Source organism: Camellia sinensis, chromosome 11 (genome assembly GCF_055761805.1).
Source record: "Camellia sinensis isolate YWXY chromosome 11, ASM5576180v1, whole genome shotgun sequence".
NCBI classification, from domain to species: Eukaryota; Viridiplantae; Streptophyta; class Magnoliopsida; order Ericales; family Theaceae; genus Camellia; species Camellia sinensis.
The window spans coordinates 48,609,842-48,636,405 of record NC_138971.1 but is presented as its reverse complement, the minus strand read 5'-3'; the positions used below and the strand labels follow the sequence as shown (position 1 = coordinate 48,636,405).

Below are 26,564 nucleotides of genomic sequence, written 5' to 3'. Positions count from 1 at the left end.
AATCTATATCCAAACATTACCTATAAAATTAGAGGGAAGGTTTGTTGAGATTTGCCAAAATGACATATAACAATTGGAACACCATTATTATAACAACAATGATAGAGAGCTTTAATTTTGGAGCTCTAATGATGTGGTAAGAGAAAATATATATATATATATACACACACATCACATCACATGTGGACTTCATTCCTTATTACATCACTAGAACTCTCTTTAAAACGTTAAAATTAGAACTCTCAATCTTTATTTTTATTATAATTTGATAGTTTATTACTATTTATTACTAATTATTATAAAATTTATTATTGAAAATACTCTTAGTTATAATTTGATGATTTACTACTATCTATTACCAATTGATACTCATAATTACTGTTAGTTGAAAAACACCTGCTCTTAAATTGTAATTAAACATCTTACGTTTGTAACGTACCCCTAATAGATAATTACGTTTGTGACTTGCCCCTAATGGATAATTTCCCCAAATTCTCTCCCTTTTGCGCTGTCACTCTCTCTTTCTCTCTCCTAAACTCAAACCTTCTTCCACATTTTGTTGATCACTGAACCGTCACCTCAATCTATAAATCCCAAATTAAACCCTCAAATTCGTCGATTAACCAAGCTCTACATCGATTCTCGCACAGATCTGATCCAAAACGGTTCTCAAAATCGTTCTATCCGATCTAAACTCGTCATTTGACTGCTGAATTCTTAGATTTCTTGTTGCAGATGGAGGATCTACTGGAATTGAGCTTGGAAGCTTTGGGTTAGAGATAGAAGTGTGTGTTGAGTTTCGGATTTGTAGGGTTTGTGGCTGTTTTTAGTTATGGCTTCTTTACAGAAGCTTCCACAGTCAGGCACGAGCACGACTGGTAATGGGTCGTCTTGCAAAGGTGAGGTGGTTGTTCCCGATCAGTTTCCGGCGGGTTTGAGAGTTCTTGTTGTGGATGATGACATTACCTGTTTGAAGATTTTGGAGCAAATGCTTAGGAGATGCATGTACCACGGTCAGTCCTCTTTGTTTTCTTCGTTTTTTTTTGCTTCAATTGACTGCTTTTGATATTCGTCAATTTGAATTTTATTTGATACAAGTTATGTGAACTTGTTTGATAGCTCAAATAATGTATTTATCCAATTTATTACTGGAATGAGCTTTGATTTGTTGTGGAAACTGGAAAATGTTTTGTTATGGGTATTAATCGATTTCAGTTTTGGGAATGGGCCTTCCCTAGTTTATGGCATTGACTTGGATAATACAACATTTGAGTCAACCTGCAACTGTGCTTTGTCATTCTTTACATGTTAATGCGCTTGTTTACTTGACAGCTTTGTTACACGGATGTGGGTGCGGGTGTTGGATACAGGTATGTGTCCAATTGTCAGATTCGCCTATTCCTAAAACGACAATGCTACGTAGCTCAAATTTTGTAGCTCAAAAGTGGCTCAAATGGCCAAAACGGCGTCGTTTTGAGTACAGAACAATATAAAAATGGCCAAAACGACGTCGTTTTGGCCATTTGAGCCACTTTTGAGCCACAAAATTTGAGTTACGAGACATTTTCCTTCCTAAAAAGTGAGGGTACGGGGACTCTACTAAAAAGTGTCCAAAATATAGATATGGATATGGGGACACGGCATATGAAATATTAATAGGATATTCTATATTGTACTAACTAAATAGTCTATGCATCAGGATCAATACCCAGATATTTTGTTTTAAGTTTTATATTTTGTATTTTTATGAAATATAAAATTAATAAAATGTAGCATAGAGAAAGTACAACAAATAAGGAGTAACAAATAAAATTTATAAAAATTATTCTAGGCATAAATACAAAATAAAATAAAATGAGAAAGATTAATGGTAGTACACTATATGGCACACACTAGTAGTATGCTAGTACTGTTGTACAAAAAAGAAAAAGAACCGTGAAAAAGAAAAAGGAAGAGAGAGAGAAAGAGAGAGAGGATATTCAGTCAAAGGCCCAAAATTAAGAAAGAGAGAGAATGAGAGAACGACAGTTTGAGAGAGAAGAAGAAAAAGAGATCGAAAGATTGAGAGTGAGAATGAAAGATCGGGAGTGAGAATGAGTGAGAACCACCTGAAAGCCCTAGATCGTTGAAAAAGACAAACATCGTCTCAGTCGAACTCGAAGCAGCAACATTGTGGAGAAGGTTGATCGTCAAGCAGAGATGCGTATGCCTTTGTCGACTATGCGTGAGAACCACTGAAAGTTTCTCAACAATCCTTCTTCACTCTTCTCTCATGTCAGCCGTGTCCGAGAAAACCATGCCGAGTCCAACACAGATCTCACACCCGCACCCGTGTCGTGTCGTGGTTTGACATCCCAAACTTTTCCTTTAGTAGTTTGACATCCCTAACTTTTATACCCTCGTGACTCTATTTAACATAATAATGAGTGCACCATGTTGTATTGCCTCGTGAATGTTCAGCCAATTGCACCCAACATACAAATAGCTTTTGTTTACGGAATGTCACTTAGGAGGAACTATTTCTTGGAGGCTCGTATGAGTAAGTGTAGATATGCATAATTAAACTACAAAAAGTATTAAAAAATATACATGTCAACATGATGGAACTGACCAGGGGTAACCTCATTTGCTGGTCTTATTATTTTCACCAAAGGCAAGCTCCATTGGTACGTGTATGTTATTTAATTGGGTATGTAAACTTTTTACCACTCATATTTGCCTCTTATGCTCATATACAACCTCATACTGCTATCATAGCAACCACTACTGTCATTTGTAGGCTGTAGCATTGCCATGTTTAATTTTAAGGTGCTGGTCTTTAACACCTCTCTATTCCCTAGGTAGCACAGACACGGACACGTGACACAACATGGACATGGTAGCATGTCAATTGAAAAAAAAATGCATGACACGGCAAGCTTGGGGACACGTTAAAATTTTGTATATTTACAAATTATTGTATCATATGTATGTACAATTTATTCAAACATAATGAAAAATATGTAATATAGCACAAAAACATTAAAAAGAATATGTTTCATCTCATAACTTAAATATCAAGATATCATTCATGTAAAAATTACATTCTAAAAAATGAAACAATCATAGAACATTATAATATACATAATGTATTTATTTTATAAATGTTTCAAAACATATTTAGAGTGCATCGGTTGTGTTCTGAAGAATGTAAACATTGTTAGTATGAAAGGATTCGTCACATAGGACGTATTCAGAGAATTCAAGAAATGTCATCGAAGTGTCCACAAAGTGTCAATAAAGTGTCTGATATTATGAATTTGATTTTTTAATTAAGATATGTTGAAGAAGTGTTGGACTTGCTTTTATAGGTGTCAGAAAAGTGTCAGTGTCCGACGCTGGTGTTGGACATGGCACGCTTGCTCTGTAGAAGTGTCCGTGCTTATTAGTTTATCCCTTAACCTTTACCTTGTCCAATGGCATGTCCTATAGTCCCAACTACCAGCAGAAACTTCAGCCATTACTAACATTGCTTTGCTCATACTAACAAGGTGGCATCGTCATTAACATTTAGATAGTACAACATGAAATGGGAAGCCATCTTGTTGGAGAAGGTTTGTGCTGTTTGGGAATCAGGATTGTTGTAATTGGAGAAGGGACACTCAAATTTTGGGGGTGGGAAATGATTGGGTGTGATAGATTATATAGTGATCATGGAGGTGATCATTTTGAGCAGAGGTTTGGGTGATAGTATCTAGTTGTGGTTTTGCGGATAGGGTCTTCTACTCTATTTTGGGTTGATGGAGGACAAGGATTGTGAGAGAGAGAGAGAGAGAGAGCTTTGGCGAAGTGGTTAGTAAAATTAAGATTTCCGGTGTTGTTGATTAAAAAAATAAAAATTAGGAGTTCTGTTGTTTCAAGGGGTTGGTCTATTGTGGTTGGATAGAGATGCTTGGTTGTGGGGATGGGGTTATTAAGACAATGTGTTTGGTTGTGATATTAAATTATGAGCAGAGTTATTTTTCAAGGGCAATTTTGATATTTAGACTGTACAATTTGTGATATCAAATTATGTCATTTGATTCCGTTATCCACTCTTACCGTGACTTGAAGGAAGTGAATTCCTGTATATTGTTAGAAAAGTGAGGGCAATGTAATTTGAAAATCATAGGGCAGGTCCTTGTAATTGCCAAATATACCGCAAGGGAGGTCTGTGGAATTATCCCCCAGAAAATAAAAAACCTTCATTGCTGTGTCCTAGGATTTGAGGACTAGATAATACAATAGTCAGACACACCTATGACAGAATTGATCAAGCATGACACAATTATCATTGGTATGGTATAACATTGAGCTAATGGTAATAGGCTTATACCCCATTGTGTGCGCCTCCAATTGGGGGCTCATAACAGCAGGAGAAACGCCATCCATTTCTTCTCTTTTTGGCCCTATGTTACCACTTGCCACTCTTGCTCTGAGGGGATGTGGGCAGTAATAAAGGGAATATTATTGACTTGTCTGCTTAGGATAATAAGCAGCGTGGAGCTAGGAGTGTGCTCCCTCTAGGTCTCAGGTTCAATTCCCACTAGTTATCAATTATGTAGGCCACGCTCGCGAGCTTTGCTTAAGATTTTTCCAATTCATGTGGAGGGGGTGCTTTGCGTGGGTTCCGAGTTTATTCGAGGTATGCGTAAGCTGATTTGGACACCTGATCATCAAAAAAAAAAAAACAAAAAAGCTCATGAATTTGGTCTTGCTTCACTTTTGAGCAATGCAGTCTATGCAATAGAGATGAAATTGCTAAAAACTTCCACTTCCCAATGTAACTTTGGAATGAAAGTGAGAAAAATAGGAAACCTTTCTTAAATTTGTTCCTTCATAGCTAATAGTTTCTTCAGGTGTTGATGCCTCCTTGTGCTGCAAAGATGATAGTTCTTTCTGAAACCTGTCGCACTTGAATTTTTGATCCCCCAATTCAAGATGAATCAAGACTTTATGCGATGAAGGGAATATGATCCAATAGTTGAGACTCAAACTGTAAGATTTATTTTCCTTTTTAAGAAAAATTTGGAGTCGCCACCTAACATGAAATTCAGGTGTGTTAGGTCACCAAAGACTGTCAAGACACGCAGTCTTGTTTTGATAATAACTTCCATTTTGGTCTTGAAAAATCATACATGGATTGTGGGTTTATTGTTACGGGTAGGGAAGGTGTTAGGCACCCTACATCGTTCTTACAGCACTGTATTTCTGAATTTATTGATTTCTTTATTAATGGATCTACCTTAATTGTGGATGTAGTGAAAATATTTATACCAACACGATGGTAAAATGATTCATTGTAAAAGAAATTCAAGTATTTGACAAATAATTAGAAACCATGTAATACAATATATATCAAGGAAAAGTATATTATAAAAAAATGCCAATTGTATTGTAGAGAAAGCGGTTAGTGCATGATGGGTTGCTTTTGCACCAAAATATTTTATTGAAAAACCAGGTAGTAACTACTACTCCGTAGAATAGTGGTGTCGATCCAAGAGACTAAAGATGATAAATTAATTTAATTTAGATATTTAAAGTTTAACAGAGTTCTTATGAATTTTTGAGTGAAAGTTAAACTAACAACAATAAATTAAGCAATTAATTAAGTGAAATAAAATGAGAAAAACATCTTAGAATTTTGAATCCACCACTTACCTCGTAATTGGGAGGAGTAGTATTAATTTGCACAAAAATCATACAAATTTGGATACTGTGATGTATTTGGCTTGGAAACTCTGTAAAAATAATTAGCATATTAAAATCCAAAATAACGAATCATCTTCGCTTAGTATAAATCATCTCCCTAAATTACACTAAACTATTTTGGAGCACGACTCATCTTACTTGGCATGACTATGATTATTAAAATCGCGATCTGGATTGTAGGATCGTACGATCCAACGATCCTACATTGCTAAAACAATCCAGATCGTTGTAGGATTGATGTTATAATAGGATCGCAAGTAGGATCGTGTAGAATCGTATGGGATCATATAGGATGGTAGGATTGTAAATTTTATGATTTTTCACCTTATTTTTAATATATATCATTCTAATTTGTATTTTTATCTTTTTTTTAATAGAAAGTAGGATCTTACGATTCTCAATCTAATCCTATGATCCGATCCATGAGACCCTCTCACCGATCCTACCTAGGATCCTGATTTTAGCAACCTTGGGCATGACTCGACTCACAATCTTTATACACAATCAATGAAAACCATTGTATAATGAATATTATTATTTGTATAAACAAATCTTAACGTTATACAAGTATCCAAATTAAATCAAAACTACAGAATTAAATACAATTCATCCCAATTACTTGATTAGGGTTTCATCTCAACCCTGAGATAGGGAGGAAGTTTCACATACTCATGGAACTATCAGTTTGAAAAATACACATTCTAAACTCTACCACTCTCCCTTCTTTCTCTCTCTTTTCTTTTCTCTCCGAAGCCTCCTTCAAACTCCCAGCTCTCTTTCTCTCCAGCTCTTCCTCTTTATAGGCAATCCTGCAAAAGAAAAGACACACAAAATAATAATTTAATAATATTATTATAGATTTATATATATATATATATATATTTATTGCTTTCACCTTTCACCTTTCTTTTGCAGGTTTATCACCTACCTCACTATTCTTTTTTTTTTTCCCCTATTTTTTGTTATTATTATATAATATATATCTATCTATATAACCGGCGGTGGTGAAAACCATCCGACACATTTGACACATTTTTCTTATTGTTTTTTTATTTTATTACAATTTATAATAAGAAAAACATGTTGGTTTTTACCTCCGATGGAGGGTTTAATCGTGGGGGGTGAAAACCATCCGACACGTTTTCTTCGTCAGTTGTGAAGATCGACACGTTTTTCATATTATTTTATTATATTTATTATTTATATAATATAATACGTTATATATTATGTTAAAATATAATATACAACATTTTATATACAAACACTTAAAATATATAATAGCACATAGAATCTTACAAAACTATAAAATAATACAAATTAATGGACTAATAAAATGTATTTTAGCGGGCCAAATGTGTAACATTTAGTTTCGATCAGTATAGTTTACCGTAAAATATAATATTTACATAAAAAAAAAGATGTCAATATACACACACATATATATATATGTAGGGGGATTCCGCCAAAACATACATATATATATATTATCAAAATATTATCGACACATACTTGTGTACATATATATATAGGGGTTAATTCCTCTGAAATATACATATATATATATCAAAAATATTATTGACACATGAATGTTGGCATAAATATATTTAGATAGGGGTTAATTTGCCATATATATATATATATATATATGTTTATATACATAATGTATTATTTACACATACACGTGTATATAGGTACATGTATATATATATGGGTGGCCTGAAACCTTAGAGAGCATGGTCACCTCAAATTTGAAGCATTTGCTGAGTGAGATTTTAGTTGCGAAGCATTTCGACCAATCACAACATGACACGTAGCATTATTGTTTGGCCACACATGCACTGGATTATTACTCAAAGACTCAATTATGCTGGAACCAAATGGATTTTATTCCATGTGGTTGGGATAACTCTCATTTCATCTTCAACTAATAAGGAGACGCAATGTGTCAATCAACCGAGAGTCAAGTCAAGATCGTATTCTTCAAGCTAATCTCAGCCGTCCAAATCAAAGAGCTCATAGGCCTCAACTACACCAAATAAACTTTTTAGAATTGTAGCGAACCATGCTTTCCTCGTGCCTCCAGACGCCAATTGAGACACAAATGCAGCACCGCTTTCAACTGCAGATTTGACAAAAAATAATAATAAATATAAATAATATATATATATATATATTTTGAGCCTATAAATTCTGGCTCAAAGGACGGGAGAAGAGAGTGGATTCCAAAACTAAAAAAAAGAAAAAAGGGGAGAGCTCCCTCTAGTTGAGCGAAAAAGCAAAGGAGGAAGAAAAAAACCATGAAAGAGTTAAGCCTCAAAGCTCGAAACCTGTTGGTTGTCAAGTGCATTTGGTTAGGGACATTATCAACCAAACCCAATCTATCTGGATAGAGGTAAACTTCTTGGGATTGTTAGCCAAGAAGATGTGAAAAATTTCTGTCATTCGCATCTCCTCAGAAGGCCAAGATGATACATTGATTTGGCACTACACAAGCAAAGGCACTTACGAAGTCAAGAGTGGATATCAGGTGGCCAAGAATGAACACCACTCAGCGGGAAATTCTATGGCATCATCCTCTATCCAATCTCGTAAGAATTTTTTGGAAGCTCATATGGTCTCTAAAGATTCGTCCGAAGATCCAAAACTTCTGGTCTATGAAGCATGGACACGGACAAGCGAAACGACATGGACACGAACACACGCAAATTTTCAAAAAATGGGGACACGACACGCTGGGGACACGTTCAATATATATAATTAATTTTATTTATTATGTCATAAAATTATTATAAAAAAAAAATATTAAAAGGTAATAAAAATTACAAATAATAAACACATATTATTAAAATTACCAAAACTAATCAACAAAAAAAATTATATACTTAAATAATACAGGCACAGAGGGAAGAAAGAAAATATGAAATGAAATTAGAAAAAAAAATTAGAAGAGAGAGAGAGAGACAAAGTGACTGACCAGTGACCATATAAAAGAAAAAATAAGATAAAAGTTGAACTCAAAGGAGAAGGGAGACAAAGGAGAAGGGAGACAGAGAGTGTGAGAGAGAGAGACGATCGGAGAAGAAGAAGAAGATCGAAGAACGAAGAAGAAGAAGAATGAAAGAAGAGTAGCAAAGGTCATGAAAGAAGAGCAACGAAGGTGTATGCCGATGAGCGATGATGAGTGACGAGCGATGACGAGCGACGGGCGACCAGGTCTTCTCTCTTTCTCTTCTGTTCTTTTGTTCTCTCTTGTTCTCTCTCTGTCTTCTGTTCTCTTCTGTTCGATTTAGGGCAGATATTGTTCTGTTTTTATTTTTTTACAAATCGACCCACAAAAGTTTCAAAATTATGAAATTGATCCTGAACGTGTCTCGAAAGTGTCAGAACGTGTCCGGAACGTGTCCGGTTGCAAAAAAAAATAAAAAAAATTTGGGACACTCTCTGTTGCGTGTTGGACACGTATCCACCGCGTGTCCAATGCGTGTCCGTGTCCAACACTGGTACGGAGCCCTCGGAGAGGTGTCCGTGCTCCATAGCTTCTGGTGGCATGTTTGTAGCAACAAATTAGCAACCAAAGAAAATCAGTTTCGTCGGAAATGTGCTTCTTCTCAGTGTTGTCCTGTGTGTCAAGAAAATGTTGTCTGTTGAGCACCTCCTTTTCCATTACAAATGGACGAGAGCCGTTTGGTTTGGGTGTAACTTGGGCCTCAGGTGTGGGAATGATCCAATAATTTCAGCTCTCCGGTGGACTTCGTCCATCATGCAGACCTGCTCTAATGATCTTGCTAGAAGGGAGTTGGTCGGTAGGGCAGCCACGGTTGGGTGGTGCATCTGGAAAGCAAGAAACGATTGGGTTTTTAATCAATGTTGTGTTGATCTGAATCTGGTTGTTCATCAGGTGGCTTCGTATTGGTGGGAAATTAATCAGGCCCAGCATCAATCAGTAACTAATTCTCAGCCTCATCCTTCCCCAAGCATCTATCAGCCTAGATGGGTCCACCCTTCTCCAGGTGTTTTGAAGATTAATTGGGATACTAATTTCTCCAAGAATGACAGCAGAGCAATATTGGCAGTAATCTTGAGGGGATGGACAAGGGAATCTGATTGATGGAGTGGTTTCTATTGTCTACTCTTCTTCGACCAAACAAGGGGAAGCCCATGCTATTCGCTTGGTGTGCTTATTTTCTCAGGCTTTGGGTCTTTCTAATGTTCAGGTGGAGATTGACAACAAAGAGATTATTGTTGTGTGTTTTAGAATTGGTTCCACCGTGGGAATGTATGGCTATTATCCATGATATCCAATCCTTGAGTTCCAACCAAAATATTTATTTCGATTGGATTCCTAGGGAAGCTAATGGAGTTGCAAGTTGCTCATTGGCTAGCAAGAGCTCATCTTCAAGGCATTCCCCCCTTTGACTGGGTTGCTAACCCTCCTACGGCACTTTCAGCGTTGTTAGTTTTTGATTCCTCTTTGTAGCCTTCGGACATTTCTCAACTCAAAAAAAAAAAAAAAGTATATGTTTTGGCGGAAACCTCCAACATATATGTGTGTGTGTGTGTGCGTGTATATTGACATTTTTTTTAATGTAAATATTATATTTTATCGTTAACTGTACTAACTGCTTTCTCTATAATTCAATTGACCTTTTTTTTTTATGGTTGAACTTTTATAATACTTTTCTTGGTATATATATATCGTATTACATGGCTTCTAATTGTTTGTCAAATACTTGTTTGTTTTTTTAAATTTTTTTTTTAACAATGAATCATTTTACCATCGTATTGGTATAAATATTTTCATCACATCCACAATTAAGGTAGATCCATTAATAAGGAAATCAATAGATTTAGAAATACAGTACCATAAGGGCGGTGTAGGATGCCTAACACATTCCCTACCCGTAACAATGAACTCCTGAATCCATCTCTGATTTTTCAAGACCAACATGGAAGCCACTATCAACTTTAAATTCGTATGTTTATAAAATATGTTTTTCAAAACAAATTGCAGATCTTGACAGTCTTAGGTGACCTAACACACCTGAATTTTATGTTGGGTGGCAACTCCAATTTTTTTTTTTTTTAAAAAAGAAAAGAAATCCTACAGTTTGAGTCTGAGCTACCGGATCATATTCCCTTTGTCACATAAAGTTTTGATTCATCTTGAATTGGGGGATGAAAAATTCGGGTGTGACAGCCGGCGACTCCACTGGGAAACACTAGAGGGTTTTGGCTGTAACAATTAAAATTCTATCACTTAGAATCCTGATGGAGACCCAATTGGAGGAGGCTGATTGGATTAGAGATCTTTATGAACAACTTAGTCTCCTGGATGAAAAAAGGATGGCTGCCGTTTATCATTCTCAATGTTATCAGCGTCGTGTTTTCAAGTACTTTGGCAGGAAAGTCAAATTTTGAGAATTTCAAGATCTAGTTCTTAAGAGGATCTTACCAATTCAAGAAGAAGCTCGCTGCAAGTTTGCTCCTAATTACCATAGTCCCTTTGTGGTCAAGAAAATTCTCTCAGGCGGTGCTCTCATATTAAGTGAAATGGATTGGGAAGAATTTCCTAACCCGATTAATTCTGATTCAGTCAAACACTACTATGCATAATAAAGGCAGTGAGCAGTGAGAATATAGTTGTCCCAACCACATGGAATAAAATTCATTTGGTTTCAGCATAATTGAGTCTTCAAGTAATAATCCAGTGCATGTGCGGCCAAACAATCATGCTACGTGTCATGTTGTGATTGGCCGAAATGCTCTGCAACAAAAATCTCACTCAACAAATGCTTCAAATTTGGGGTGACCATGCTCTCCAAGGTTTCAGGTCATTCTGAATATGATGGTGAACTTTGTTTCTGCAAATTCTTTCTCTATTTTATTTTTATTTTTTAGATCTATTTATCCTATGGGGTAAAATGGGGTACCCCAAAACTGCATCATAATTTTTTTTTCTTCTTTCATTAAACTTCGTCTTCGTGTCATTGTACTTAGCTTTAGGAAGATATTAACTAACCTTTTGGCGTAGAGAAGCTGCTGCAGCAAATCGTCACTGTTGGTATTTTCATTTTAGGTCTGAATTCTGATTTTGTCTTTTAGTAGTTTATTTCCGGATTGTCTTATGCAGTTTTAGTGGCTTATTCAGTCACATTCATGATATGTTAGGTTATTGTATTACTTAAAATGAAACTTGCAATGCTTATTTAGGTTAGATCTAGTATTGAGGCACAGTGTAAAGACAGGATTTACTTCATTTTTTGATTATTCATATTTCAAGTTTATTTTATCCTTCTTCTAATTCATCATCTCTTTGTAGATTTAGGATTTAATTTGATTGGTTTAAGTGGGAAATTACAAATCGGTGTAGAAGACTAAAAATAATTACAAACACATTGGGGGTGCAACTTATTATGTGCAAAGAAACACACCAAAAAGTTGCACCCCCCACCTTTTGGTAATAATTTCCCCGCCTCTCAGTGTCTTGTAATTTCTCCTTTAAATTAACTGTATGCTGCTGCAAAAATGTTGAATTGACACAATGCTTATGAGATTTTTGACAGTTGATCTATGGTAAAGGCATTACAATAGATCAAATGTCAAAAATCTCATAGGCATGATTTCGATTCAACATTTTGCAGTTATTGATTTGACCTCTTTTGTTGTAGAAAATATTAGTTGATGTATGTTTTTCTTTGTTCAATTTGCTAATCTGTAATTGCTTGCAGTTACTACTTGTTCACAGGCTACTGTTGCTTTGAACCTGTTACGGGAGAAGAAAGGTTGTTTTGATGTGGTACTAAGTGACGTTCATATGCCTGATATGGATGGATTTAGACTCCTTGAACTTGTTGGGTTGGAGATGGACCTTCCTGTCATTAGTAAGTAGTGCTTCTCATGGCCTAATGGTTGTTTACAAGTCTATTTCTATATACTAATGTATTTTTTTTTGTCTTGTAGTGATGTCAGCTGATGGAAGTACCAGTGCAGTTATGAGGGGAATTAGTCATGGGGCTTGTGATTATCTAATTAAGCCTATACGCGAAGAAGAGTTGAAGAATATATGGCAGCATGTTGTAAGGAAAAAATGGAATGAAAATAAAGAACATGAGCATTCGGGTAGTTTGGATGATAACGATCGGCATAAACGAGGAAGTGATGATGCTGAATATGCATCTTCCATTAATGAAGGAGCAGAAGGATTTTTAAAAACACAGAAAAAGAGGAGAGATGCTAAAGAAGAAGATGACGGTGAATTGGAAAATGATGACCCATCAGCAGCAAAGAAGCCACGCGTTGTGTGGTCAGTGGAGCTCCATCAGCAATTCGTTAGTGCTGTAAACCAGCTTGGGATTGATAGTATGAGCTTTGACAATCTATCCCTTATATTGCTTCGTTTCCATTAACTTTTTTATTTTCTTGATTTGTGGTATTATTATATTGGGATAAAGATGCCCACCTTTTACTTTAGTGTAGTTTATTGGGGTTTGAAATTTTAAATATTGAATTGTCAAATGTAATAAATGGAAAATTTGATGCTTCTTTCTTTCATTTTCTTATGAGATTTTGTTTGTCTTTCATTTCAGAAGCTGTACCAAAGAGAATTCTTGAATTGATGAATGTTCCTGGTTTAACTAGAGAAAATGTTGCAAGCCATTTGCAGGTTTGATTCTCTCCTGCATTAGTTGTCTTCTGATTATTTTTTATGTTTGCATTTTCTCTTCTTTTTTTTTTCACTCTAAAATTTATTTTATTTTATTTTGTTGAATATTTAGAAAATATAGAAACAATGGGGCAAAACACTTAAGAAGTTGGTGGAAGTTACAGAAACAGAAATGATGTTTTACTATTTGTTTTAGTGTTTTCCACCATAAGGATCTAATAATTGATCTTTTGTTTGTGGCAAAAGATCATATTATGGAAAATACTTAAGAAGTTGATAATTTTTCTTGATCATCTCTGTCTAAATGCTCTTGCTTGTTGGCTATGCCACTCTATGTTACATGGACACAAGTATGGGCATCAAGTGTGTACTGTCAGTTTCATCAAATTTCTAAATCCAAGGATACCAAGATTAAGTATTCATATTTTTAAAAAAATTTGCTTTATTTTCTGGAGTAAAAATGGTGTTTACAAAGTAACATAGAGAATTTTAGGCATTGTGTGCTTGATCAACTAGAAATGTCAGACACATCCCATTCCTTTACCCAAGGATCGAGTGTCTGACACAGGTATTTCACACATTTAGAAGGATCCATGTAGCAAAGATGCCACTTGTCAATCCTTTTCTAGTCACGATGCTTTGGAGGAATCCTTGTCTATTTTATTAGTATTGAAAGATTACTTCTCTTATCCAAAGACCTGAGATAGGAACAAAGGAAAACATTTACCAAGAGAAAATAATTGCCAAAAGTTTTGTGTAGCCAACTATTTTGGTGCCTCTAAATTATCGTAGATGTGACCCTGACCCATTGTCCCCTTGGAAAACAATTTGGAGATTCAAAATCCAACCTAAGGTAGCTTTCTTTGCTTGGACAACTATGAGGGAATTCAGCTTGACTTTGAACAACATTAGTTTGAGTGGGAAGTTTGTTGCAGAGTGGTGTTGAATTTGTGTGGGCACAAGGGAGGACACAAATCTCCTTTTATTGTATTGCCTTGTGGTGTCATATGGGACATATTCCTTTCCCTTTTTGGGTATTTTGTGGGTGATGCCATGAATGGTTACATCATGATGGTCCAGAGAATGCTCCCGCAATAGGTGCAAATACACCTGGGAGACTATTCCGTTTATTTTATTTTATTTATTTATTTATTTTGTGTGTGTGTGTGTGTGTGTGTGTGTGGTGCGTGTACACGTGTGGGGCAAGAGAAACACGAAGTTGTTTGTGAGAGTAAGACTCCCCATGTTTCTTTATTTTTTCCGAGGGTTCTTTTTCTTTTGCTTTGGATTCGTTTGTAGAGTTTTGAGAGGAATACAATCCTGTAGAGATCTGGAGATATAGTTTTGAAGTATGTGTCCTACTTACATGGTTTGCACTCCATTTTTGTTCACCTTTCAAATTCAAATTACTTATCAAGAAAAAAAAAAATATATGGTGGCCAACATACTAATTTCATGAGTTTCATGCACATCACGTACCACCAAACTATGAAAGGTTATTTTTCCTCCTTTATGTCATAGCATGAAGGCTGAAGAGATAAAAATAAAAAAATTAAAAAAAAAGGTAAAATTCTCCCCACTATGTGCATTGAGCTGCACGTCACAACATGATCGGAAGAATCTAGATATTCTCCAGGACCTTAGATCTGTGCATAATTGGATGCTCTTGGAGAATTGGGCTCGGTAAAGATATATATATTTGTTACGGAACTTTTTAAAAAAATACAAGAAGTGTTTGAACTGTATTGGGAGCATGAAACCTGTGTGAGGGTAACTGCCTATTCTGTATCTTTGCAGCTTGCATAGAAGGAACTTCCCATATTTTATGGGGATCTAAAGTACTTTAGAAGGAAAAGAAAACACTAGGGAAAACTGAAAGGGGTTAGGATGATCCTTTAAGCATAAAAGGATGAAAAGTCACTGATACATTAGAGATTGATTATGGTTCATAGAATAGGCCTATATATGGACTCAATTTTTTTTGGTGAAGCTTATAGGATACATCGACTCAGTAATATGGGCAAAATTCTCTTATCTTTAGAAGAGGTCAATGTGACTGGACATGTCATGCGTCAACTAATGAGAAACAAAACAAATATTGGTTTCCTAGTGAATTGTTTGTACTGCTAAAGCTGTTCAAAATCTTTTCTTACAACCAAAAAAAAATGTCATATACAAGGAAGTATTGATTTATTTTTTTGATTGTCTAACTTGATGGTTTGATGTGTTTTTTACAGTCAACCATCTGACAACTCGCACATTATATGTTGCCTTGATATGATCCATGAAATTTAATTTGTACGAGTCTGCAACTTGACCCTGTAAAAAAATGTATGATGACTCTTTATGTTTGCATTTGTCAGTTTTAAATCTGTCTTTTCAATACACAGAAATTCAGATTATATTTGAAGAGGTTAAGTGGAGTAGCTCAACAACAAGGTGGAATTCCTACTTCGTATTGTGGGCCCGTAGAACAGAATGCAAAACTGGGTTCACTAGGAAGATTTGATATTCAAGCTTTGGCTGCTTCTGGCCAAATTCCTCCACAAACATTGGCAGCTCTGCATGCTGAGCTTTTAGGTCGACCAACTGGTAACCTAGTGTTGCCTGGAATGGACCAACCACTACTACAAGCATCCCTACAGGGACCGGAGGGCATTCCTGTTGATCATGGTGTGACATATGGTCAGCCTTTGATGAGATGCCCATCCAACATTTCCAAACAGTTTCCACAAACTGTTATAACTGCTGAGGATGTTCATTCAGGGCTTGGAGCATGGCCATCTAATGCCCTTAGTGCTGTGGGACCCAGCAGCAATCTTGGTGGCTTGGTTGCTCAAAGTGGTAATATTTTGACGGGTATGTTACACCATCAGCCGCAGCAGCCACGCCAGCAACAGCAACAGAAACAGAAACAGTCTATGCTACAAGAACCCAGTCGTTCAATTAACGTGCAGCCTTCTTGCCTGGTGGTCCCTTCTCAGTCATCAGCCAGTTTTCTAGCAGGAAAGAGTCCAGCTGCGGTTAATCAGAACTGCAGCTTTAATAGAAGTTCTGCTATTGATTACAGCCTTCTCTCTCCTCAGTCAAATAATTCCTCGTCTGGTGTCAGACAATTATCAAATGGGAATCTGAAAATGACAAGTGTGCTTAATGGGTATGCTGGTCCTGCTTCTATTTCTCAATCTGTGTCATCATGCTCTATGAATGCTGATAATGGTGGTGATAGGCAACTTCAGAACTCTGCCCTGGCATCTAGTGCTCCCAGACAGTTGCCAGGGCTTGCTCCTAATATGTGCAATATCCAAGGTTCTTATAGCACTAAGTCAGGTCAAGTGCTTGATCAGGGCCCACTGAGAAATCTGGGATTTGTTGGCAAAGGGACTTCCATTCCTAGCAGGTTTGCAGTGGATGAACCTGAATCACCAATGAGCAACCTGAACTATGGAAAGATCTATGGGGAGAACTATGGGAGCAAAGTGAAGCAGGAGCCAAGTATGGATTTTATTGAGAATGCCAAAGTGGGCATCCCAATATTGCAAAATCTGTCTCCGAATGATCTCATGAGTGTTTTCTCTGAATAGGTAACCTAGTTTGCATTGGTATTATTAACTTCATTGAATATTTTTTGATTATTCCTTCAATTATTAACTGTTATCTGTTTTCTTCTGTGGACCTGTGGTCCATTGTATTAACTGTATAGTTCAAGATAAAATGATTATCAGTTCATTCTCTGTGGTAATATATGCCAATCTGTGAGTTTTTGTAGTTCTCACGGGTGATTAAGGGACTATAGGTTTGTTTGACAACTTGACTTAATGTTTTTAACGTTGGAATTGGACAAAAGTTGGCTGTTATATCTGTTATGTTGATATATTTCTCTCTTTTTTTCTTTTTTTATTTTTCCCTTTTTGTTTTATTTTTTTGTGGACAAAGAATGAACTGTGTTGATCCTTTCATGCCTACAAGCATGATCTGTCTAAAGGGAAGGTGGAGGTGTTGTGGTTGTGGGGTGGAGGTGTTGTGGTCGTGGTGGTAATATGCCATCAATGGAATTTGGCCTGTTATATTCATTTGGCCTTGCTGACGGTAGTTTTGATAGCTGTATTTGGTGTCTGTTTCAGTGTTGGGTTGTGGTGTATAGAAGGGTGTGTTAGAATTATTGTTAGAGCATCCGTGGGAATATTGGTGTGAATTATGTTTTGCTAAAATTAACAGTAGTCTATTTTTGTTAGTTAGTGGTTTAGTTTAGGAAAGCAGTGGCATAATCAGAAAGTTTTAGTTGTGTCTAAATGTGCTTTTCAGTCCTTGGGCAAAGTTCCAAATTTGGATCCGCTTCTCTTGGTATTAACCTTCAGGCTAAGTTTATTGATTTTTAGATTGGAGCGGCACATCTTCCTTTTGCTTTTGATGGGTAATTACAGCCTTCCAAGTTTCAATTCAATGGTAGATCACTAGAAGTAAGTTTGCAAATTTGGTAATATGTTCCAGCCAAGAAACTTTGTTCAGACTGTTGTACTCTGACATCCTAGTATGGTTCTGGAAACCTGACAAATTTGTAAACACCAAGGATAAACCCAATGCAATGGCCATTGATGGAAAGGGATGAAACTATTTGGATTACAATAATATATAAATTAGAAAAACTACAGCAGGCCCATTTGTCATTAATTGGGAAGAGGGAAAGAAAATCCTACTAAATGTACATCAAATTTTGCCAAAATGGTTCAGATAAACAGAATATAAATGGCCCAACCTAATTCTAGGCCTGTTAAATTTTGCCAAAATGGTTCAAATTTTGTTAAATTTTTCATGGGTGTGTCATCTAGACTCTTTAGTGAGAAATTCAATTGTGATTTTGCATCCAATGTGTATATACTTGTCTATTCATATAATTGGTTGAATGATCTAATTTTGAGTTTTACCTGCAACAGGCTTGCGTTACATGTTGAGCAGAAGCCGTGATTTCCTTGGTGGACATGTATCGGTAATCATATTTAATTTACTGTAGACATAAAGTGCAACTGTGCTTCCACCAGGCTTAAATGAAGATAGAAGGAAAAAAAAAATTGCAAGAATGCCATTGTGAAGATAATTGTCTGAAATTGCTTGGACAGGTTCTTTTTTCATACTTCCATGCTACTATTATTATCTTTAAACTAGTCTTTAGGGAATAAGTTGTGTCAATGGTGTCAACATGAAGGCATCTCGCCAACATAATTATGTAGTTTGGGGCTTAATGATGTTAAATTTCTCATATTATTTGTTACCCATTGAATCATGAATCTGGAAGATTGTAGTTGTTAACTTGTAAATTTTGAAGTGTTAGTGTCATAATGTTGTTGTGAACTTGTGAAAAAATGACATACTGTAGATGGGGATGATTTTCTGCACTACGATTGTCACACGTAGTTATGAAACAACTGTGATGATAAGGGAAACGTGCTCGATGCAATGACATCCAGCATGTTATTTTGTTGATTTCTTTATCCCAAATTTGACCTTCCGTGAATTATAGTTAATGATGTGACGGCTTGTTTTGTGCTGTAAAGATCCCAATCCTAAAAAGCTCTGTGTGATGGAGAAAATAGGGCAAATTAATTTTTGTAGTTTGTCTATTGTGTCAATCTAATACTTGTAGTTCTAATTATATCGACTTTAAAATTTTTCACATTGCATCAAAAGATTTAGTTTAATTGATAACAACCTTTTAGAAAGTGAACTAAAATTGGGGGACAAAATAATGCATCCACTCTCCACAAATCAAAGTGATTGAATAGTTGGTGTGCAGTTTGAAAATAGTCCATTCCCTTTTAAATTGATTATTTTGCCCTTGATTTGTCTAAATTTTTAACCGAGGTTATCAATTAGATAAAATTAAAACAATATAAAAAATTAAAGAGCAAAATTGATGCAATTGGAACTATAGGGATAAAATTGAAACGAGATAAATTATAAGAATTACTGATATAATTTGCCCTAACAAATATGTTATTGGAGATAAATTATAAGAATTACTGATATAATTTGCCCTAACAAATATGTTATTGGAGCTTAGGGCGAGTTCGAAGGCTATTTGAAGGATATCATGTATAACTGTGATTAACTTGCTGCATAAGCTCTTATGATAATTGTTAGTTCAAGATTGTAAAGAAAAACTGTTGTTGGTTGTTAATCATGACTAGGTGGGGTTTCATTTAGTAGGTAACAATTTTGTATTTGTGAAAGTGTGTCCTATCTTGGCTTTAAATTGTGCAATAATATTTTTATCTTTTGTGAACTGGGAATAGGGCTATGTTGGGATATTTGTAACCCTGCTCAACTTAGATTGTTGTGATGTAGATCTGTACAAAATTGCATAGATTATGGCTGCAGTATGAGAAATTGGTTCCCAATAGTTTTTCATTAATGCTATTTTATACAAAGTTTTTAGGGGAAATTACAAATAGAAACTTAGGGTTTAGTTCTAGTAACAAATCAAATTTTATTTTGTTTTTTGTTTTTTATGGAATGATGTGGCTATTATTGTCCTCTACTTACATATGTTTGGTTTGAAATTTTCAAAAACAATTTTCTCACTTTTCAATTCGTATTTATGTATTTTTAATGAATGTTGAAAAAATTAATTAATCACTTTTTTTTTCTTTTTTTTTTTTTGGTTGGTTTGCTTAATCTTGATATATTTAGAAAGTATAAAATTTGTACCAAAAAAAATTAAAAAAATTATTAAATACAACAAAATATGAAAATATATTGTATTTTTATATTTTTTGGGGTTAATTACATTTCACCCCATTGTAGGTTAGGTCAAAAACACATTTAAAAATATACACATTCCTTAGTTTGGGGTAAAATGTAAAAGTTAGCTCTGTTAATGATTTTTGTAAAAAAAAAATGCTTGGGAGCACTAATTAGTGCTCCCACTAATTAGGTGGCAGTGGGTCCTGCCATTAATGATGTGATGTTTTGGTCTTGGAGTTGTATTTTTTTTTTTTACTTTTTTAATGCATTAGTGCTATTAGTGGTTATATTTTTAGTGGAATAAATCATTGTTGTTTATAAAAACTCAATTTTACTCTTATTTAATAGTGAAATTTTCTTTTATATGTCACTATCACCACTACTTTCTCTCTCTAAAGTTAGACCACCCAACCATTCAACCATCACCCGTGACAGTGCCATTGGTGCAACACCACCTTCATCTCCCCTAATGCACTCACGCAAAACCTAAACCCAGCCACACCACCACCTATGGTGGAAGCAACCTCTCCTAGTGCACAACACATTTTAAACGGTAATGATACATCCCACTAAAAGTGGTGCTCTAAAGCACCACTAATGAGTTGGCAAGCACTTTAAATAAAAAAAAAAAAAAAAAAACAAGACACAAGCAGTGGGTCCCGTCCACTGCCACATCACTAGTGGTGTTTTTAGAGCACCACTTTTAGTGGTCTCAAGCATTATTGCATTTTAAAATATAAGGGGGCAAAGTGTTTTTGGGTTAAACTAAAAAGAGGTAAAGTGTAATTAATCCTCTTTTTTTTTTTTTTTTCTTTTTTTCCTTTTTTATATTTGGTGAATTTTTTTAAAAAATTTTTATTAATATTATATTTTTTTTAAGTATATCTAAATTAGGTGTATCTAAAAGTTAAAAAAATTGTGTAAAATATCAAAAGGTTCACTAAAAATTAAAAAATATATAGAAAAATAAATAATGCAACGTCAATCTCGTCTGAGTTGTTGTCATCGTCATCCATAACTCGACTTATCTAAAGTGTTGATTTATTATATCAACAAATTGTGAAATCAATGAATGATGACAATGATTTGAACCAACGACTTCAACCCACAGTGACAATGATTTCTCATTAGGGTTTAGGATAGTGATAAGAAGATGAATACCATTTAGGATTTAGTACCGTTTAGGTTTTAGGTTGGTCATGGTGGTTGGTCATGGTCTCTGTTGAATAGTTTGGTAGGGATGGAGGTAGGTGTATTAGAAGTTGGAGTCACTGTTGTGCGGCTTGCTCTCTGTCGAATAGTTTTGTAGGGGTCGAGGTAGGTGTATTAGGAGTTGGAGTCACTGCTTTGCAGCTTGTACAATAGTGACTGTTGTGTGACTCATGAGAATTATTTTGGACTTTATTTTCATCATTCGAGCCGTTCAATTTTTAAAGAACATCTAGTAAAACATACCTATAAAAAATCAAATTGATCGGATATCGATAGACCTTTCACCAACTCACATTTGTATTCATGCTTATATATTAATTTTTATATATACAAATTCGTGTTGATGAAGTGTCTATCGATATCCGATTAACTTGATTTTTTACAGGTATATTCTACTCGATGTTCTTTAAAAATTGAACTGTTCGGATTATGAAAATAAAGTCTGAAATCATTTCCATGAGCCTCACAACAGTCACTGTTATGCAAACCGCACAGCAGTGACCCCTGATTTGGTGTATAATATTGTAGAGTGTGACTCTAATATTTCAAATTATAATTGTAATAAAAAAAATTAAAATTGAGAGATCCATAAATAAAAATAAGTGTTAATAGAACACTCATCACTTTTGATGTGAATAAATAAAAGGTCTAGTTATTTGAATCAATTACAAAGCGTATTAAGTGATTAAAAAAGGTTGAAATGATATATTGATAGATATTGATTGATGTAATTTAAATAAGTACATATAGGTAAAAAAAAAAGTGCACTTTTTTACTTTATTGCAAACACCTACTAAGTGTGTAAATAAAACCCAACCCCCCTCATATAATAATCCTCGTAAATGGGCTCATTAATAATTCACCAAACAGTCAAATTATGATCTTGTGTATTGGTGCTATTTATTTTGATTGCTTTTTTTTTTTTTTTTTTGTTGGAGGCTGTTATTTTTTACTAAAACTCTTGTATTTTGTCTTATTATAAATAAAATTCTTATATTTGCGAAAGAAAATAAAAAGAAAGTGAATAGATATTAGTTTTTTTTTTTTTATAAAAAAATCAATCTTAATCACCCATTAAAAAAACATGTGAAAATAATTTAATGTTCTTGCATTTAAAAAAAAAAATTCAAAATACAAATATAATCTTCTATTATTCTTTTATTGTCATTCATTCCATGACACATCTATTAGAGCTCTCAGAGTAAAATATTATATCTACTGTATCTAGTTATTTATTAGAGAGTCCTTTTCATTCAATTCTAATTTTATACTGAGGAGAAAATTTTATTTTTATTCCTATGCTTTACCTTGATGATCAATTACACTCTTAGATTTCGAATAATTTTAATTTTTACTCCCAAATTTTTTGAAATCGTATTAATTTGACCTTTACCGTCAGATTTAAACAGAAAAAATTTTAAAAATTACATTCTGATTCTATATTTCAAAAGAAAGATACAAACTCACTCTTTCCTACCTAAAATCACCCTCTATTGTTACCCCTTTCACTTCTTCCTCCGACAGCCATCCCTCCCTACCCATTTCTCACTCCAGCCACCCCTTTTTCCATCATCACAGCACCGCTATTATTGCAACACCGTCACCTCCAACCATCGCCATCGCTGTCACCGTCCTCCTACTCATCTTCATTCTCTTCTCCCGAAACCATAACCCTAGATCTAAATCCACCACCATCACTGCCATTACCACTGTCGGCCACACCTTCTTTATCATCTTCATCATTTTCTTCTCCCAAAACCATAATCAAGAAATTAGAATTGTTAAGGCTTCTGAAAACCCCAAAAGTTCTTTTGAGACACTCATCAAATAAGTAGTGGGCATATAACATTTCCAATTGTAGAAAAGAAAATAATTAATCCCCAGCCAAAAAAATAATTAATCCCCAGCCAAAAGGGTTTCATAATATCATACCCATCATCAAAGTTGCATAATTTTTTCACAAATCCACTAACTACCTATTGACACATTAACAAACCCACATTCCAGAAACACTTGATACAAATTCTAAAGTAGAGATTTTTATAGAAACAAATACAAGATATAAGATATGTACTGAAAAGGGGATGAAATTTGAATAATGAACTGACCTGAGAAGTGAACATCAATGGTGAGGGACTGACACTGCAGCATATAAAAGTTTTAGAGACCAAATGTTTTGGTTACTAAAAGTGAAAATTTTATTGCAAAAAATATTTAGGAATTAATTTTCATCGTCATGAGGATAGCCACTAAAAAATCGTTCCGAAAAGTCAAAAACAAGGCTTTTAGCGACAAAATTTTAAAAATGTCACCAATAAATAGACTTTTTGTAGTGCCCAATAATAATAATAATAATAAGAAGAAGAATAATAACCCGACTCATAACATTACTTACAAATGATTAATAACATAATATCTTCTATTCCGTTCATAACTTTGATCAATACAAACAATGATATATGCAATATACATTTATAAATCCTAGATTCTAAATCTATAGCATATGGCATGGATACATGAATTAAAACAAAAGTAAAACCAAATAATTATATGCCCTAATGGCTACAACTTTCCAAGTCGATGCTTGGGTATAACAAAATGAGTTTAACTCAACACAAGTAAAGCCCGTGGCTTAAACAAAAATAATTACATCAATAAACAAAAATGAAGCCCTTAGCTTCAAATCCTCCCAAGCTACGTCCATGGTAGAGGCATATCATCAGCACGTGAAAGTTATTTTCCACATAGGGTGAGTCAAAGCTCAGTAGAAATACTCTAGCATAGTATATGAATCTTAGCAAAATTATAAGGTGAATGCACATACATGTCATTTGTCAACATTCCTCGTTTTCCATCTCAAAACAATGCAATGCTAGATTATAAATCAACTCATGAAAATAATCCTTTTTATAGCTAAAAAACAAGGCAGTGGATACAAAACCCTAGGAACCTCTAGGTTTGTGTCTACCAGTAAGCTATACAAGCATTACTAAAATCATTTTACCGATACTAACTGAAAGGATCGGCACCTAACCGCGCGGGTTTCTGCACTTTCACCAATAACACACAGGCCAACATCATAACCATAACCACACCCTCGAACCAAATTCACCAAGGTATTTACCTATTTTTCTCAAAATCAATACATTTACAATGTTTAATAAGAAATGATGCTCAATGCACAATGTATGAGAAATTAGTTTCAATTTAACCTAATCCTTATGCAATGTCTACAATAATGAAGACTATCCTCTACCAATAGCCCAAAATAGATATTTCTATACAAAAGATAGTTTCCAATCAAAAGATATAATTTCATCATTTTACAATAAGAGTGGTATTACATATACAACTCCACCATCATCATCAACATAAGCATTGTTTCCAATCAGAACAAAACCCCATTTATTTACAAAATCAATTTTAAGAAAGGATATCCACCATTTTAACACATCTCAACCATAAACACATCCCTACAACCATTTTCGAGAACCCATTTGGAAAACCCTCTTTGATTTCAAAATCAAATCCTAGGTTTTCCAAAAAATTCTTAAATCACTAGCCCATTTCAAATAGCAAATAACTAAGCTAAAAAAAAAATCATATTAAAGGTCAAAAAAATCTCTACCTCAAAAAAGAAGACAAGAGGAAACAAAGGTAGAATTTAGCGGAGCCGAAAACAATAACTTCTACAATTAAAACGAAACCCTCGACATGCTCAATCTTTTACTCCAAAGGGCTAGGGTAAAGAAACCAATGGTTTGAGAGTATTTGAAGCTAGAAGTAAGAGCTAGAGAGTCTGTAAAGGTTTTAGGGTTTTGAAATGTTTAGAGAAAGAGAGATAAAAAAAAGTGATTCAAAATAGCTTTTTCTCGAACTGATATATGTGCAGACTGCTCGAGCGACCAAAACACCACTTGAAAGTAAGACACAATAAGTGACACAGCTAGCAACCAAAACCACTGCTCGAGCGCACAATGACTCCCTCTCAAAAGTTCAGACTTGCAAAAGACCGCTCGAGCACAAGAAGAACCGCTTGAGCTAAGATATCTCACTTCTGGTAGTATTGTAGGCTGTAAAAGACTACTCAAGCGAACAGGTAAAAATATGAACAACAACTCATTGAAAAACTAACTTCCCAATCTGTCAACCAAAACTCCCAATAGCCAAACTCAACAAGCAACAAGATGGAAATGAGATGAACAACAATTAAGGACATGGGTTCTTGAATTCAAAAGTAAGAAATGGATTGGGTCTATACCAGAATCGTTATACTTTTACGGACAAAATAATTTAGTCTCAAAATGATTTATTTTTTGAGACAAAAAATTTGGTCCTAAAAAAATAATAATTCAGAATTGACTCTGAACATAAAAATGAACAGATCCGATGAAAATACAAGAAATTATCAAATAAAAAATATAGATAAATATCAAAATTGATAGACCCCATCAAAAAAACTTCTTGTATCAAAATGAATGCAATGAACCCATCATTTATCCCAAAAGGATAATAATTCATCACTAATGTTCAATTTTTATTGCTAAAAATATAATGACACTTTTTGCAACAAAAATATTTGGTCCTAAAAAATAATTTTGTCCCTAAATTTTGGTCTCTAAAACCTTAATTTTTTGTAGTGTGATCCATCAAATCACCATCACCATAAGGACAGCAGCTAACTTATGCACCATCGTGAGCAACCATGTTATCCCTCGCATCACCACCACCACCACCACCACCATCATCTTTCAACCCAAGTGCACCATCTTCTCTATCATTGACATTACCCATCGTGGGATGCTTTTTGGGGTTGCCAAGCATGCCCAACATTTCTAACTTCTGATCTTCTGATCTAGTTCCACAAGTGTAATATGAAACGTGAATGAGAGTTTAGATCCAACAACTTGTACAGAAAATCTATTTTATTGCAAAACCTTTGCCTGAAAATGGACTTCATCACCATATCTCAAAGTCGCAGTCTAATTTTTTTGAGAAATTAGGAAACCCGTGACTTATGCCAAAAGCCACTGTCCTTCATAACCAAAGTGTCTCGGTTTAGGAATTTAGGTATGAGAGGGTAAGGTCATGAATTGAGCACCTCACTCACCCAATCAAAAGATTGACCTCTACTAAATCATGATGTGATTTTTATAATCGATATATGTTCATGTTCTGATTATTATTAATGCTAACAATACTATTTGAGGCATACAAG

General features: G+C 34.7%; 1 protein-coding gene across 1 annotated transcript; it reads left to right on the top strand.

The window, feature by feature from the left end:
* The first annotated feature begins 317 nt into the window (after positions 1–317).
* On the top strand, positions 318–18,874 carry LOC114295914 (two-component response regulator ORR21-like). Its single transcript, XM_082893859.1, has 6 exons — positions 318–1,013; positions 12,459–12,611; positions 12,691–13,089; positions 13,317–13,393; positions 15,784–16,977; positions 18,328–18,874. The coding sequence occupies exons 1-5, from the start codon at positions 833–835 to the stop codon at positions 16,975–16,977; spliced, it is 2,004 nt and encodes a 667-aa protein (XP_082749985.1). The 5' UTR covers positions 318–832; the 3' UTR covers positions 18,328–18,874.
* The last annotated feature ends 7,690 nt before the right edge of the window (positions 18,875–26,564 follow it).

What these genes read in the sequence shown, in the direction of transcription:
- LOC114295914 (XM_082893859.1), top strand. Translation starts at nt 833, where the DNA reads ATGGCTTCTTTACAGAAGCTTCCACAGTCAGGCACGAGCACGACTGGT. An exon ending in GATGGACCTTCCTGTCATTA is followed by an intron (nt 12,612 to 12,690) that starts GTAAGTAGTGCT and finishes TTTGTCTTGTAG; the next exon opens with TGATGTCAGCTGATGGAAGT. An exon ending in ATGTTGCAAGCCATTTGCAG is followed by an intron (nt 13,394 to 15,783) that starts GTTTGATTCTCT and finishes TTCAATACACAG; the next exon opens with AAATTCAGATTATATTTGAA.